A 14,624-nucleotide genomic window follows, 5' to 3' on the forward strand; every position below is an offset into this window, starting at 1 on the left:
TGAAATGAAAACTAATTTTTATTCGGAACAATATTTAATAGAATTATTGGAGTTAAAGTAGAAAAAACTGAATCAAATTTTTAATTAAATAAGCTTGTTCATAATTTGATTCTTCGAAAATATCGATATCGATAACGTGTAGGCGTTCGCGTTACGTGCAGATTCTAATCGATCAAAATTTTTCTTTTCACCTAAGTGTCAACACTGTCAACTTGAATTCTGTCAAAAACCACTTCCGGAAAAATTTCTTCCAGGTTAATTTTTGGCAGGTTCGTGTTTATATTTTCTAAATCTTAATTCATCCTTTAATAAAATTCCAATATTTCCTTTTTAATTGTCGGAAATTACTCTTCAAATGTTGTTCTAACAGACAACGTAGAAATTTCGTAGGTATTAAGCAGAAATTTATGTTTTAGGCCAAAATGGTTCAGCGTCTTGTCTTTAGAAGACGACTGTCTTACAATACAAAAAGCAATAGGAGACGTATGTAAGTTGAATTTATTCTATTGATAACATTGTAACGTTCCTTAAATTAGAGTTAATCTCCAAGGTATTATATGGTTTGATTCAAATGTATTAGAGTGCTGAATGTACTTATTGTTTAGTGTAGAGACTTCAAAAAATACTTGCGTTAATTGGATAACCATGTGAACACTCTAATATTCATTCACTTCAGTTTTAAAAGGTGTTAAAGCCGAGCCACCTGAGGTTAGGTCATTAGAGTAACTAATTAAAAAAAGGCCAATAGTGCTGGTTTGCTATCTTTTCCACTTAAAAAGTTAGCTGAAAATCAGTATTTTATAAAAGAATTGCCGCCAATTTCACTCAAAAATTTTGAAGCTTATAAGGTGCTTTTTTTAACGTGAGCAATAGAGATATTATTCAGGATTAATTTAGCATTTTGTCATTTTTTTCTTTAAAGCTATAGCAAATATTACTAAGTTATTATTTATTAACATGGTTTAGGTGTTGTTTTTTCAACTCAAGTTATTTTTTGAGTTGTGACAAAAACTTTTAGTAAAAATTCCATTGAAGTCATATTACAAACTGATCTGCTATTCTTAAGAAATACAAAAAAAAAGACAGATTAGAAGTACATTTTTATTGAATATTTGTATCTCAAATTTGTAGGTAATGTCAGATGCAAAACATGTAACCAACTTTCATAAATGACAATAACTATTAGTTATTTTTGTGTATGGTTGACTTGAAAAAAGAATGGCAAATTATGTTGAATTGAAATCCTTATGGCTTATGTTAACAAACACTCTGTATATTGAATATACAATTGAAACAAGTGTTTTACCTGAGGAAAATGCAAATTTACTGTCCAAGCTCCATTTATAACCTTTTCTCCAACTTTGCTAATAAAAATGCTGCAGAAGTAAATTTATTAGTTTTTCATGTTATGAACAAAGTAACAATTCATTTCAGGGAAGAAAGTAATTTAAAATAATTTAGAGGAAATTCAATTGTTTTGATATTTCTGTTAACTACTTCAAGGAATTAATAGCCAGGGCTGTGTGATATGGTTGTTAAATTTAGACCCACACATATTTACTAAGAAAGGTTTCAAAACTGTTTTACTTATGATGATTCTTTGGCTAGAGTACTAATTGCACATAGTGTAATATGACGACAACCCTTTCGTTCGTTATTACTACTGAAATTATTTTTTCAAAACACGAGGAAGTAATATTTACCATTGCATCATAGTAATGTATAATGCTTTCGTTTCAGAGTGCGTACTCCTGGCGGCAAATTGGTCTATCAATACCTAAAAAAGCCCAAGAAGATCCCGAGATGCGGTCAATGTAAAGAAAAGCTTAGAGGTATTCAACCTACCAGACCAATGGAGAGGTTGCGTATGTGCAAGAGGAAGAAGACCGTGAAACGTGCTTATGGCGGCGTTCTCTGCCACAGATGTGTTAAGGAAAAGATTGTTAGGGCTTTCCTTATTGAAGAGCAGAAAATCGTTGTTAAAGTGCTGAAGGCACAACAGGCTTCTAAGAAGAAATAAAGAGATATTTTTTAAGTGTGTAAACTTTTCCATTTTTTATTTACATCTTCCCAATGACAACATTATTTCCAGACAATCCCATTTGAGTCTACATCCCTAACTCCTAAGTAATGTCAAGAGCCAAACTTGTGTTTTAACACCATTAGGGTTGGTACTTGCTGAAAGTAATCGATTTTTGCCGGAGAGAAAAATTCACAAATGATATTCAGCAAATTAGAAAAATCTATGGCGTTAAATTACCTGATGAACATGTTTGGAGTGAATATTTTGATCGCAGGTAATTCAACAATATTGGTATAGAGTATTCACATGATTCTAAACACACATCAAAATGTGTGTTTAGAATCACGTACAAGATCGCCTAGAGGGCGTTTCCTCTCAGGCATACATCTTTTCAGAAATGGTAGAAAATGGGAAAATACTTTTTAAATAAACATTTAAAAAACGTATGTTAACAGACGTACAGCTGTTCTGTTTTTTGAGATATTTTAATTTTCGGTTATGTAATTTTCTCTATAGCTCATTTGAAAAAAAAACAGCGAAATACGTTGAAATCCCTATGGTCCATTTTACAATAGAAAAACGCCCGCTAAATTCAAAGTAAAACTCATTGATGTGCAAATAAATTATATTCACTTTCCAAGTATTTTTTCACGTATAACCAAGATTCCTAAAGAACTAAATATTTCGCTTGTCCTATTGTAGTTATAACAATAATAATTACTTGTAACTATAATAATAACATTATTGCTTCTAAAAGTCTATCCAAAGTGATTCAGAACAACAATAATAATAATTGTTTCATCGATATAAAATTGAAGTAGATTATATTTTATTAATATTTTAATATGCGTCATATACGTAGGCAAAAATGTATACTTAGGTATACGTATATTTGCTGGTGACGTATATTTAATCAGAGAAGAGTGAGGATCTGAAACATGTAAATACCTTTGGCTCATAGGACCAACAAAAACATGCACATAGTGAATTCGTCTTTCATTTTAAATAAAGACTTTCGCAACAACAATAATAATTATTATTGTCGCTGTAGTAATTACTGACAATTTGCGACGTAGTGCTGTAGCCGCTAAACAATAATATCGGACATTCTGCAATTTAAATTGAAATTGAAGTTTAAGAAATTCCTTAACTAGTATCACCATGATCAATGTGAATTTCATCACCAAAACCCAGTAAAGAGGCATTGTTTATTAACTATTTAAGAATTAAATGCAACATTTCATCTAGCGGTAGCTTCAAATTTATCTCAAGTCTAAAATCAAGAACGATTTCTAAAATTTATATTCTGGCAAGAATAGTGGGTGATGTGGCTGAGACACGTGGTAGGTAGGTAAGACTTAAGTTAGGGTATTATAGTTAAAATAATCCCCTGTTTTCTAAGTAAGTCGAGTATACATATCATCCAATTGTGGTTTGAAATACGCTTTCAGCTGAGGTCGCTTACTCTTTAATGTGGGGGTGAGTAGCCCATTTTGCACACTAAATGGATCGGGGTGTAAGTAGATGTCTTTAACCTGTGAAAGAAGAATTGATTATTATTAAAATGTTCTCAGTGTAATCTCATTTGATAGAAAATTTCACTCTTTTTCGATCATGAAAATATCCTTACTACAGCATTTCTTGTTTATTTCAAATTTTCGAATATTCACAATTCGTGTCAATAATCCAATTAAAAAAATGTTGTACGAATGTACTATATTTTTTTTATAAACTCTAGTATGCACTGGAATTTTTGGCTCAATTTTATTCTTACCTGCTCAAATGACTTAAGACCATTTTCTTTTCCCCAAGCGACCATATCATCTATAATTAACTGCTTCACCTCCGAATGATTGCATAATATACTGAACGTTCCCGAAATTCCATTCTCTTGAGCCCAACACTTAATTACGTCTACATCCGGTACCACCACGGCCACAATGCAGGACTAAAAATGACCGTTTCAGTATTTCTGCTGATATATCTCTGAAGCCTTCCTCGAATTTGTGAAAAGTTGTGAAGAATGGCGTCAAAATTACATCTAATTTATGCCGATGTAATTCCATTTAGGTGGAACTCTTTGCAAATTCGTAAACACCTATACTGTTTTTGAACTTATATTATCTACCTTTAGAGATTCCCCGTGGACGAATACTTGGCCTACATATTGGGATCGGATGTAAATGCTCTCAATTTTTTCAGGAACGATATATTCCCCTTGAGAGAGTTTGAAAATGTGTTTCCTTCTGTCGATGATCTTTAAAGTGCCGTTCTAAAAAATGTTGGACATAAAAAGTTTGAATTATTATGAATTAAGTGATTGTTTCATAAAATTTTATGGTTACACTTACCGGTAACCACATGCCAATATCTCCAGTGTGATGCCATCCCTGTTCATCGACAACTTCTTCGGTTTTCATAGCGTCTTTGAAATAGCCTTTAAATACGTTGGTTCCTAAAATAATGTTCTGTTAAAGTTATTTTTCTAACAAGTGCAGTAAAGAACTTCCACACTTGTTTGGTACAATATTTTTTCCATAAATTCATGTGTGTTAATATTATTGATTTAAATAAGTTCCATAAAATATCAGCGTGTTGTAATATCTTTATGTACATTGCGTGCAGTAAAAGTTTTTATCGCACACAATATTCGAAAAAAATAGTCAGTGTTAGATTAAGAGCAGCTCCCGTGAACTAAACTTAATGAGACCAGTCGGCCTCTAGGCAACGGAGGTGTTCAAATGATTTATAATTAAGCGAACAAACTACTTGAGCAGTTTAGGAATTATTTGAAAACAACATGCTTCTATAAATTAATATTTTGGGATTATTGAAATTCAATTAAATTTTATTTCATATAAAACTTCACATGATCACATTATATACTTTTGATTATTTACCTTTGACACAAACTTCTCCTTGATTGTTTCTTGACCAATACTCCATTTCTGGAACATCACAAAGCTTTATACAACAACAAGCTAAAGGTGGACCCACGTGTCCTGGAACATGATCCCCTTGAATGGTCAAAGTTACTGGTGCACAACATTCTGTTTGCCCGTATCCTTCAACAACCTAAAGTAGGACAATATTTATAATAAGGACTGTTGTTGTTTTAGTCGGTTAATGATTTATTATCAATTTACTGAAAAATCCTTACCACACATCCCATAGCACAACGAATGAAAGTCAACACGTTTTCTGCTAATGGGGCAGAACCTACTAACATTAGCCTCAGCCTACCACCCATTCCTTCTTGTACTTTTCTGAAAACGAGCATGTCCCACATGCTATTCTTCCTTACAATACCCCTGAAACGCCAATATGGTTAGTTGTTAATCTGAATTTAAACAGAAATATAAAGTAAGCTTACCGTTTTAATTCACTTTCCTTTGAACTCAGCGCCATGTTGAATAGCATCTTCTTGATACAATTACCGGCTATATCTGATTGAACTTTATCATATATCCGATTTAGTAATCGAGGCACAGCTGGGGTCACTGTGGGTTTGAGTGCTTTCATATCGTCTGATAATCTTCTTATATCGCCTAAGAAAAATCCTATTGCTCCTCCTTGCATATACATTGCACTCTAAAATAGAAAACAAAAAAAAAGGAATTAGTCATTAGAAGGAAGTTTCGGCAGGGACCTACCATGTATATACATATTTGTGTCAAACCAACTTAAATTAAGGTTCCATAGAACTTGTGAGCCAGTATTTAAAGCTTTTAGATGATCATTAATATGTAGGTATAGGTAAACGACAAAACCAGCCACTCAATAAATTCACAATCTATTTTTTCATTTTTTGCACGTGTTTTTCTAATTTAGACAGTTTAAAAGTAACTTTGTCACTATTAAAGCTGGTGATAAAAGAGACTTTATTTTGTTAGTAGTTGTGTGTACTTTTTATTGTGATAAGAAATAGGAAAAAAATCAGGTTTTAATGTCCACTTATGCATTTTTTAAAGGTGCATATGAAAAACTAATACTGCTTAAAAACATGGAATTACGATATTCTTCTCGTGGACTTACCTCACAGCAACGTTCCATCATGTGAGCTAGAGGCAAGAATGACAGCATTACATCATCACTTCTAAGTCTATGATCGCCAAATTGCAATACAACTGCACTCATAGAGGCTACAACATTTTCGTGAGTCAACATGACTCCTTTAGGTTGACCAGTGGTCCCACTTGTGTAGCAAATAGTACACAAGTCTGCAGGTGTTGGGGGCTAAAAATGAGTTGAATAGAAGTTTCCGAGAAATAGCGTCGAACTTTTAGTGTTAACTCAAAAAAATTGACTTGCCTTGTAAATTTTTCCATCAAAATTCGGATAAAATTTCTAAGAAATATCCCGCATTTTTCGATTTATCATTCGTGGGAAGTGAATAAAACATCTAATATGGAATGCATAAAAGGAGAAATTGGATCCTCTCTTTCAAATTTTTCAGTAAAAAATAGAATAAAAATTGAGGGTAAAAGCCAACAATTATTTTTTGTATGATTGAAAATGAAGAAAACATCAAACAGATGATGTAGAAAATTAGAAATTCGATTACAACATGAGAGAGATCCCTAACCCCTTTCGATTTACCTTTGAAAATTATTAACAAAGCGTTGAACCAAAAGCGGAAAAGAAAAGAAATTGAGAATTCCTTTAGGGATTTTTATATTTTGCCTCCCTATAAACTTAAATGATGAATTTAAAACTTACTATTTCTGGATGGTTTGCTTTGGACCCTAAAAGTTCCACATCGTGCAATTTGAGAATTTCTACTCCCATATTTTTTGCCCTTTGTTTGGTGGCCGGCCTGACGTCCCTGTACACTATTAGTTTTTTTAAGCATCTAGGTGATTTTTCTAATATAGAATTGCATTTTGCGTCGTCTTCTACTAAAATAACTTGTATTTCGGCTGAAAAAAAAATCGTTTTAATTTGGCATAAAGAATGTTTTCGCCCAACTTAATTAATTCACTTTTTCGAAATTTTATTAAATACTTAAATTAGGAGTAGGTAGGTTCGGTCATTCATTAATGTTTTTGTGCACAAATAACAATCCATTAAATATATCTTCCCAAAAAGGACCTACACTACATATTAGCCTGTATAATTTTTGCAAAAATGTAATTTTAAGGAATCATGCAGATGCCTAATTTACTTCCAGAGAAATCTCTTTTAATTAGACTTAAATATAATAGTACGAACCTTGCTTAATAATAAAGGAACATGCGTCAGCTCCCAATGTGTCGTATAAAGGAACTATAACCATACTATAGCAATAAGCTGCTTGTTCAGACAGAATCCATTCTGGACAGTTTATGGAATAGATGCCGATCATTGTGCTGGTACCTGGTTTCAGCCCGATTTCCACCAATCCCGAACCAAGGTTTTTAGCTCTCAGCAGAGCTTCGTCGTATGTCAACCATTGATATGGTTTAGAATATGAGTCTCTCCAACCAAGGCATGGTCCATTATCTAAAATGTTACATGAAGGTTTAGAGGAGCTATAAAGTTAAATATAATATGTATTCGAATTTACATGGAGTATCAAAAAATATAAAAAGTTCTATTTGAAATTTGAATATAGTTATCTTTTCCGGCTTAACCGGAAGCATTTAGAATTTGAGTAGTTCCATTTAATGATATTTAATGTTTTGTTTCTAATCTGAAAATTTGATTTTAAACCACTCAAAAATAAATAAGTTATATGGGTAAATCACGTCACGAACACACTTTATATGAACTTCAATTTAAAAAAAAAATTAGTTCTTTAATCTTGCTATCCGATATTTTTCACATCCATAAGTACATCTGTAATTAATCAATTTTTTAAAGCTCTTTTTCAGTCATCTCTAATCATGAAAGCTATTTAACGATTTTTAGTTATTAGATAAATTTCTGTTTGCATTTCATTTTTCCTACACAATTTATTGACATAAAAAATGTTATTCTGAAAACACCAATTCAATCTAATAATAACATATTATCAAGGTTGTGAAGTACATTGTTATGATCCGAACGTCAAGCATAAATCTAAAGTGTGAGTCGTAAATATTTCACAACTACGATACATATACGATTTTCTCAACTGCTAGACTAAACTAGTTTTCATAAAATGAGAACAAACTTAGCTAAATTAAGTACATATTTATTAAATTCGAAACAGAAAAAGACAACGTATTGAATCATAACATTGGACGTAATGTTTCCCTTAAATTCATTTCCATGGCAACCATAAATAGAACATTAGCTCGCTAGGTAATAAATAAGCAATATACGTGACATTATTGACCTGTTATTTAACTGTTTTTAGAAAAAGACGGGAAAACGTATAGTCGTTTAACACACGAGACAATAGTGTCTTTTAAAGCTAATACTGAAACAATTTTTGTCCCATTTTGAGATATTAGTAGTTAATTATTCAATACATAGAAACGCTCTAAATAACGTTTTATTCTTTATCGTTAAAAATCTGCTGACACCAATGACAGTATATTGTAAAATTCATTACATTTTCTAAAAAATATGAATAAAATATAAATTTTGATCTTATTTTTTATCACAATAATTTTAAAACTGAATAAAACTTTTTATAAAACTCGTGTTTTAAACCTGTTTGCCGTGCAAACTGAACGGGCCTTGAGTAAATAGGGAATTGCTGAATCTTGAATCAATTACTCCTTCATCCTTTTTAAATATTACTTTTAAGTTTATGTATTTCCGTTTGAATTTAGATAACCGCCACATATTATATGATCATGTAATTTAATGTGAATGACTAACAACGATATACACATTTTTATTTTGAATTCCCAAAAAGTAAATTATAAGGCCTGTAACACTTTTTTCTTATTTTGATTCAAGGAATGTCCCCTTTAAATTGTCGTCGCATGTTGAAGAAAAACTTCGTATGCTATTCGATTCTATTAATATGTAATTAAAGCAATTTAAATATTGTATGTATAGCTGAGTGAGTTAATTCAGAATCATTTTCTTTAAGGTCTAGCTCTAACAAGAATGATTTTTCTAGGTTTTTATTCTGAATAAGTTTCTTACTTTATTCTGAGTCAGTGGATTGAAAAATATTTTCCTTCTATAATTAATGGCTGAATGTAAATGTTCAATGGAAGAAATTCTTGTAAAGTAGCAGATTTTTGCAATCAATAATAATAATAATAATAGGAACCTACTTGACACTTTGGAGCCTCTTCTGAAGCTTTCGTAGAGAGTGGTTGCATCTGGATGCAAATAACTGACGAACTTTCCTTGTTTTGCATCCTTGTAGAATCTGGATACTCTTATGACGTCTGATCCCTGAAACAAAACATGACAGTATACGTCTTTTGTGTGTAAGAATACGATGAGTATTAAGAGTAAAACAATTAATACCACATATCATAGTAACATATTCTTTAGTTTTAAGATACCAATTAGGTATGTTGAATGACTATGATATACATTTTCTCGCTTTTTTTTAAAGCAGTGTATGGCTAATTAAGAAACTTAGCGAGCTAGTTGGTCACAATATCGTCATTATCTCCACTGTTGTTGTTTCCATATGCGTTGTGTTTTTGTATTTCGGATTTAATTTATCCTTCATTTAGGTAAACTTAATATAATTTGATGAAATCGAATTACGGCTAGTAATGGAAGAAATCATATATACATCGTGTACACCGCGGTTGTGAAATACTTAAGACCCTCATGTCTTAGATTTAAATTTGACGTTCGGGTCATAATAATGTACTTCACAACTTGAATGGATAATATATTATTGCGTGCAGCTTTAAGAATAAAATGTTATTTTTGTCTATGAACAATAATGATTAATGAAGTGTCTCTTGTAATTTGGCAGGACCTCAATTAATCCCTCTAAATCTAGTAACACGTTGTGAAATTTCGAATTTGCTTTTATTTATTTATCCGTTACATTTGTGCCGATTTATCTGTTTACGTGCGTTTTCCAGGAAAAATTATGATTTTAAATGTAAGTCGACGAACTTTGGCATTCTAAATGGAAATTTGTCAATATTTCATAATACCCCGAGAAATAAAATTCATATGTTAAATAACATCCTTCGTGAAATTTGAAAGTTTGCCAAACTGGATGAAGCTTGAGTCACCAACGATTGTTAATATTATTGTAATACGAAGGTTCCTACATATATATTTTTAATTATTGCAATTGAAAAGAAGTTTAGTTTGTGCAAAATAAACATACAATAAATATTTCATATTTGGCAATATGAATAATATTCTGACAATTTGTCCCAACCAATGATACAGAAGAAGTGGATATAGCATTGTTTTTTGTAGTTTTGTTCGTCCTTTTTGGCAAATTCGACCCTAATATATGGCGACGAACTCCGGAAAATACCGTAAAACCACGATATATTAAGTCTTATGTATGCGTTGATACCGCACTACGCCTGCGTCAAAATGACGTGTTTACGGTACTGATACATGGCGACCTTCTTTTCGAAAAATAGGACCAATTTTAGTGGAATGCTGCCTTCATTACAATATTTGTTCGTCAATTGCATGTATTAGTCATGGTTTTTATATGAAATTTAATTTTGGATTTAATGTAAATAAAATACTTCGTAAGTCTGAGTTAAAAAAACAGTTGATAGTGACGCATGACTGCAACCCGTCATTCATGGGAGTATTGCTGGAAGATTGCCAGTTGCCTATTTCAAAAATCGAAATTCGATGATAATGACAGAATCATGATATGTAAGAGAAAAATCACCATTGCTCTAATGCACGAGTTTATTATAGGTAGCCAAAAACGCAAGTAAAGTAAAAAAAAAGGTAATATGTTTGACTTATTTGATGGTTATTCAATAAACAGAGATGTGTTATAAAAGATTCAGTTTTTGTCCTCTGCCTTTCTGCTTATGCTACTAAGCCAGCAACTCGCATACCTCCAGCAATACTTTCATATATGGCACGCTGTTAAACTCTTCTATGAAATTTGAATTATGAATTAAGTTATTTACGTTAAATCAAAATGAGATCTTCAAGAACGATGACCAAGTCTGCGGAAAAACATTGCTTTTAACCCGTATATTAATAAGAATGAATATGATGAAGAATTAATAAGTGATTAGTATGCGTTTTTAGTTAAATAACTATTAAGCGCAAACTTTGAAAAGGCACCACGTGACTAGAGAGCTTGAATTTTTCAGCAGGTTCACATTTCTCTTGGATATACCAAATGTGAAAAAAATGAAAGAGAGGTTAGATATCTTAAGTTAATATGAGTATTCATCGCTTTTTTTCTTGTATATTAAAGATCAATTGCTAAACTTTTCATATTACCAGTTAGGTTACGGTCTGGTCACGGCAGGTCAAATATGATACAAAATGTGTATCGAACAATACGGAATTAATATTGTAATACTTGAGTTGGCCATGGCTTGATCGATTATGAGAATCTTCCATAATTCTCTTTTTCCTGATATAACACAACTGTAGTTATGAAACTTTGTTCAATCAATCTGCGAACCAAAAATGTTTTGTATTTTTAGCTGTCGAAAAAATAGTAAACTACGTGAATAACATATTTTTGCCAAGTGCTAATAACGTTTCCACCTGTAGGACTACCGATTTAAACTCAACATTCTTTACTAGATTTTTTTAATATTGATAGATATTCATGCCATACATTGTTAGATATATTTTTCAAACTAGCAAGGTTTCTTATAACAAGAACTTCATCACACACCAATTTGTTTCTCGCTCGATGAATCAGAAGGTAATTCCATTGTTTCGTTGAAAATGTGAATTTATTGTTATCTAAACTTACTTGCCAGTTGTAGACATCCGACTGGTTGTTTAGGTTGATTGGAGTAATAATCGGAGGAACACTTTTACAGCAACTCATGTTCACTTATTTCCTTACACTCACTATGGTTTACCTATTGTAATTTCACTGTTATGGTCCTGACACTTTCCGATCTAAATAAATCATTTCAATAGTTCTGTAGTCTCAAAATATTATTTTGTCTGTATGATAGTGAGGAGCGACGAAGTTTTGGCGACTGTTCAAAGAGTGAAATTTTTTATAATACAATTATCATGGGTTTTCGAAAACTTCAAACAGGATGTTTTAGAAATATGAGGATTAAAAGATTTTTCTCAGGTCCGATTGACGTGTGTACTTAAATCTTTCTCATCTGCTTTATAAATAAGAATTTTACTGGAATAAATAAGAATTTTGGATAATTTAAAGCTATTAAAACAAATACTAGGGAAATTAATTTTATACAGCATCAAATGGTACCTATACTGTTTATTTTGAGATAAATGCATTTTGGCACTGTTGTGATTTTCTTGTTCAAAAATGCGCTTGCTTACGCAATATGTTTTTAGAGTGACATGTTTTATACACTTTGAAAGACCAAAGGTTATTTCTACGGAAATGTCGCTACATTATTTTTACTAATAATAAATATCTTGTGTTACAGCAAAGTGGACATAAAACCAATAACTTATCGATTGATGGCGCATACCACAGCTAGTGGCACATAGAAAAATTCTTCTTTATTCAAGTATCAAGTTTGATATATGATTTACATACTTACATTCATCAGGCTAAGAGCAATAACGTGGGGAAAAGGAAAATAATTAATCATTGAATGTATGAAACTTTAAATTAGAGCTTTATTAATCAAGCAATTAAATGTGATTGATCATGAGGTCATGTCAGTCTTCTATTAAGTGTGACAAAGCGGCCTTAGATATATGCTGCGATCCAGAAAGTGTTTCCTACGTATCATTAGTAATTCTCAGATATTTTAGCCCTCGATGTCTAGATATTATCACTACTTTAACGTGTTTCATGTTTTTGCAATAAAATTGATGAATGGCATCGTTAACTCCATTTTAAAATTGCACAAGATTTTAGTAAAAATAAAAATTCGATATTATATGCGTATTACTACGTTAGCCACAATATTACAACAGAAATTTTGAAAATGTTAAATCATAAAGTGTTTGATTAAAAAGAAGGAAAGCATCTACTTGTGATAAATAATTATATCAAGGTTACACAACAGCTCATAAAACACCTGTCTGAATTCGAAAACCCAGGACACCGAAACTCGTATCTCTCTGGATGTTTCCAAAAATTCGAACAACTGAAACACTTGCACTTTTTGTAACTTCAATATTTATTACGAACTCCAGGGAGTCTTTAAGAAATTTAATGAAACATGCATTCGTGACACTGTCGTAATGTTGGAGTTACCGCGTCGCGGGATAGTCTGTAAATTTCTTAACTAAGCTTGCCAACCTCACTCTAAAAATATAAGCTTGGGGTATAATACTACTTGAAATTTTGTTTGATTAAACAGGGACCAATGGAATCGTTTTACAGCGTGTCAATTTTTGCCAAGATTTTTATGTGGTGTCTGAAGCAATCGGCTTGCAAAGCCACAAAACTACCATCATAAAAGTCAAGATATAACAATAATATATCCAATTGTTGCATTGTCAGGACGATTGGCTGAAAACATTGATGTTTTCTACAAAATGATGCTCCCCTTCTCCAGAAAGTAATTAAATTAGCGATATCTAGGAAAATGATCAGCAAAAGTTCCTGGTTTGACATCTTTCGATTTTATTTTTTATTTTAGAGCCGTATAGCTGGTACTGCATAAAATTCAGTAATGTCATATTGATGAATTTATATACTGAAGATGGTTCGAATTTAGAGGTCCATATCACTTTAGCCCAATAAAAATTCATCATTTCTTTTTTGAAAAAATTACTCTATTGATATTTTAATGCGTGATTCTTTACAAAAAATTGCGGATTTTTTCTTTTTTTTAATTATTTTAAATTATTTTTCATATAAGTATTTGCAGTATCTGTAAGCTTTCGGGACCGTAGAGTGAATTGGTACAGATATTGCAGATACTTATATGAAAAATAATAAAAAATAATTAAAAAAAAGAAAAAAATCTGAAATTTTTTGCAAGAAATCACGCATTAAAATATCAAAGAAGTCATTTTTTTCAAAACAGATATGATTAATTTTTGTTGGGCTAAAGTGGTGGGTCTGAATTTAGTTTTGTTTCTTATTATTAAGCACTATTAATTTAGTATGTTTTGTTCTTTTCTGTTTTTAAAGACCGTTTAAAAGTGGTGTTTTTTAACATTTTTTTTTAAATTTTACAAATGCGGTGTTTAACATTGAATAAGGTGCGAATTTTTCCCACAGCCAATTTTTGTCCTTTATAAAGCCCAGGGTTTTTGAGATAGAAATTTCATAACCAACAATCGATATGACGGTGAAAATTTACAGTCAATTTCTCTTTTTATCAACATTTATACATCATCATATTTTTGAAATAAATACATTTTTAATAATCGTAATCATATTTGTGATTGTACTAATCGGCTTAGTTTCGTTTTCGGACACCGTGTATAAAATGTTTCATTTATACCTAGGAAACTGCCGCTTATCTGCTTCCAGTATAACGAATTGTCAATAATCATAAAATATTTTAGTAAGCATTTAGACCATTATCATAACTTAAAAAGCGTTCTAATTACAAATCTATTGTTTTATTATTTTATTATGGAA

General features: G+C 31.4%; 2 protein-coding genes across 8 annotated transcripts in view; one reads left to right on the plus strand and one right to left on the minus strand.

Annotated features, from left to right (window-relative positions):
- The first annotated feature begins 326 nt into the window (after window positions 1–326).
- On the plus strand, window positions 327–2,044 carry LOC136417851 (large ribosomal subunit protein eL34-like). The gene is made up of 2 exons (XM_066403697.1): window positions 327–487; window positions 1,741–2,044. The coding sequence occupies exons 1-2, from the start codon at window positions 423–425 to the stop codon at window positions 2,018–2,020; spliced, it is 345 nt and encodes a 114-aa protein (XP_066259794.1). The 5' UTR covers window positions 327–422; the 3' UTR covers window positions 2,021–2,044.
- A 586-nt stretch (window positions 2,045–2,630) lies between these two features.
- The window catches only part of LOC136417832 (long-chain-fatty-acid--CoA ligase 6), a 34,388-nt gene continuing 22,394 nt past the window's right edge, over window positions 2,631–14,624 (minus strand). For 5 of the 7 annotated variants that reach the window (XM_066403661.1, XM_066403664.1, XM_066403660.1 and 2 more), the window contains exons 3-13: window positions 9,220–9,343; window positions 7,235–7,504; window positions 6,743–6,942; window positions 6,059–6,259; window positions 5,397–5,614; window positions 5,184–5,334; window positions 4,924–5,098; window positions 4,375–4,478; window positions 4,152–4,295; window positions 3,798–3,971; window positions 2,631–3,558 (exon numbers count right to left, since the gene is read on the minus strand). In XM_066403661.1, coding sequence (XP_066259758.1) covers window positions 3,421–3,558; window positions 3,798–3,971; window positions 4,152–4,295; window positions 4,375–4,478; window positions 4,924–5,098; window positions 5,184–5,334; window positions 5,397–5,614; window positions 6,059–6,259; window positions 6,743–6,942; window positions 7,235–7,504; window positions 9,220–9,343 — 1,899 coding nt within the window. In that variant the 3' untranslated portion in view covers window positions 2,631–3,420. Of the gene's footprint in view, window positions 3,559–3,797; window positions 3,972–4,151; window positions 4,296–4,374; window positions 4,479–4,923; window positions 5,099–5,183; window positions 5,335–5,396; window positions 5,615–6,058; window positions 6,260–6,742; window positions 6,943–7,234; window positions 7,505–9,219; window positions 9,344–11,840; window positions 12,743–14,624 lie in introns of those variants that run through there. The other 2 variants (XM_066403666.1, XM_066403665.1) reach the window with 2 other exon arrangements.

Source organism: Euwallacea similis, chromosome 30 (genome assembly GCF_039881205.1).
Source record: "Euwallacea similis isolate ESF13 chromosome 30, ESF131.1, whole genome shotgun sequence".
In the NCBI taxonomy this organism is placed as follows: domain Eukaryota; kingdom Metazoa; phylum Arthropoda; class Insecta; order Coleoptera; family Curculionidae; genus Euwallacea; species Euwallacea similis.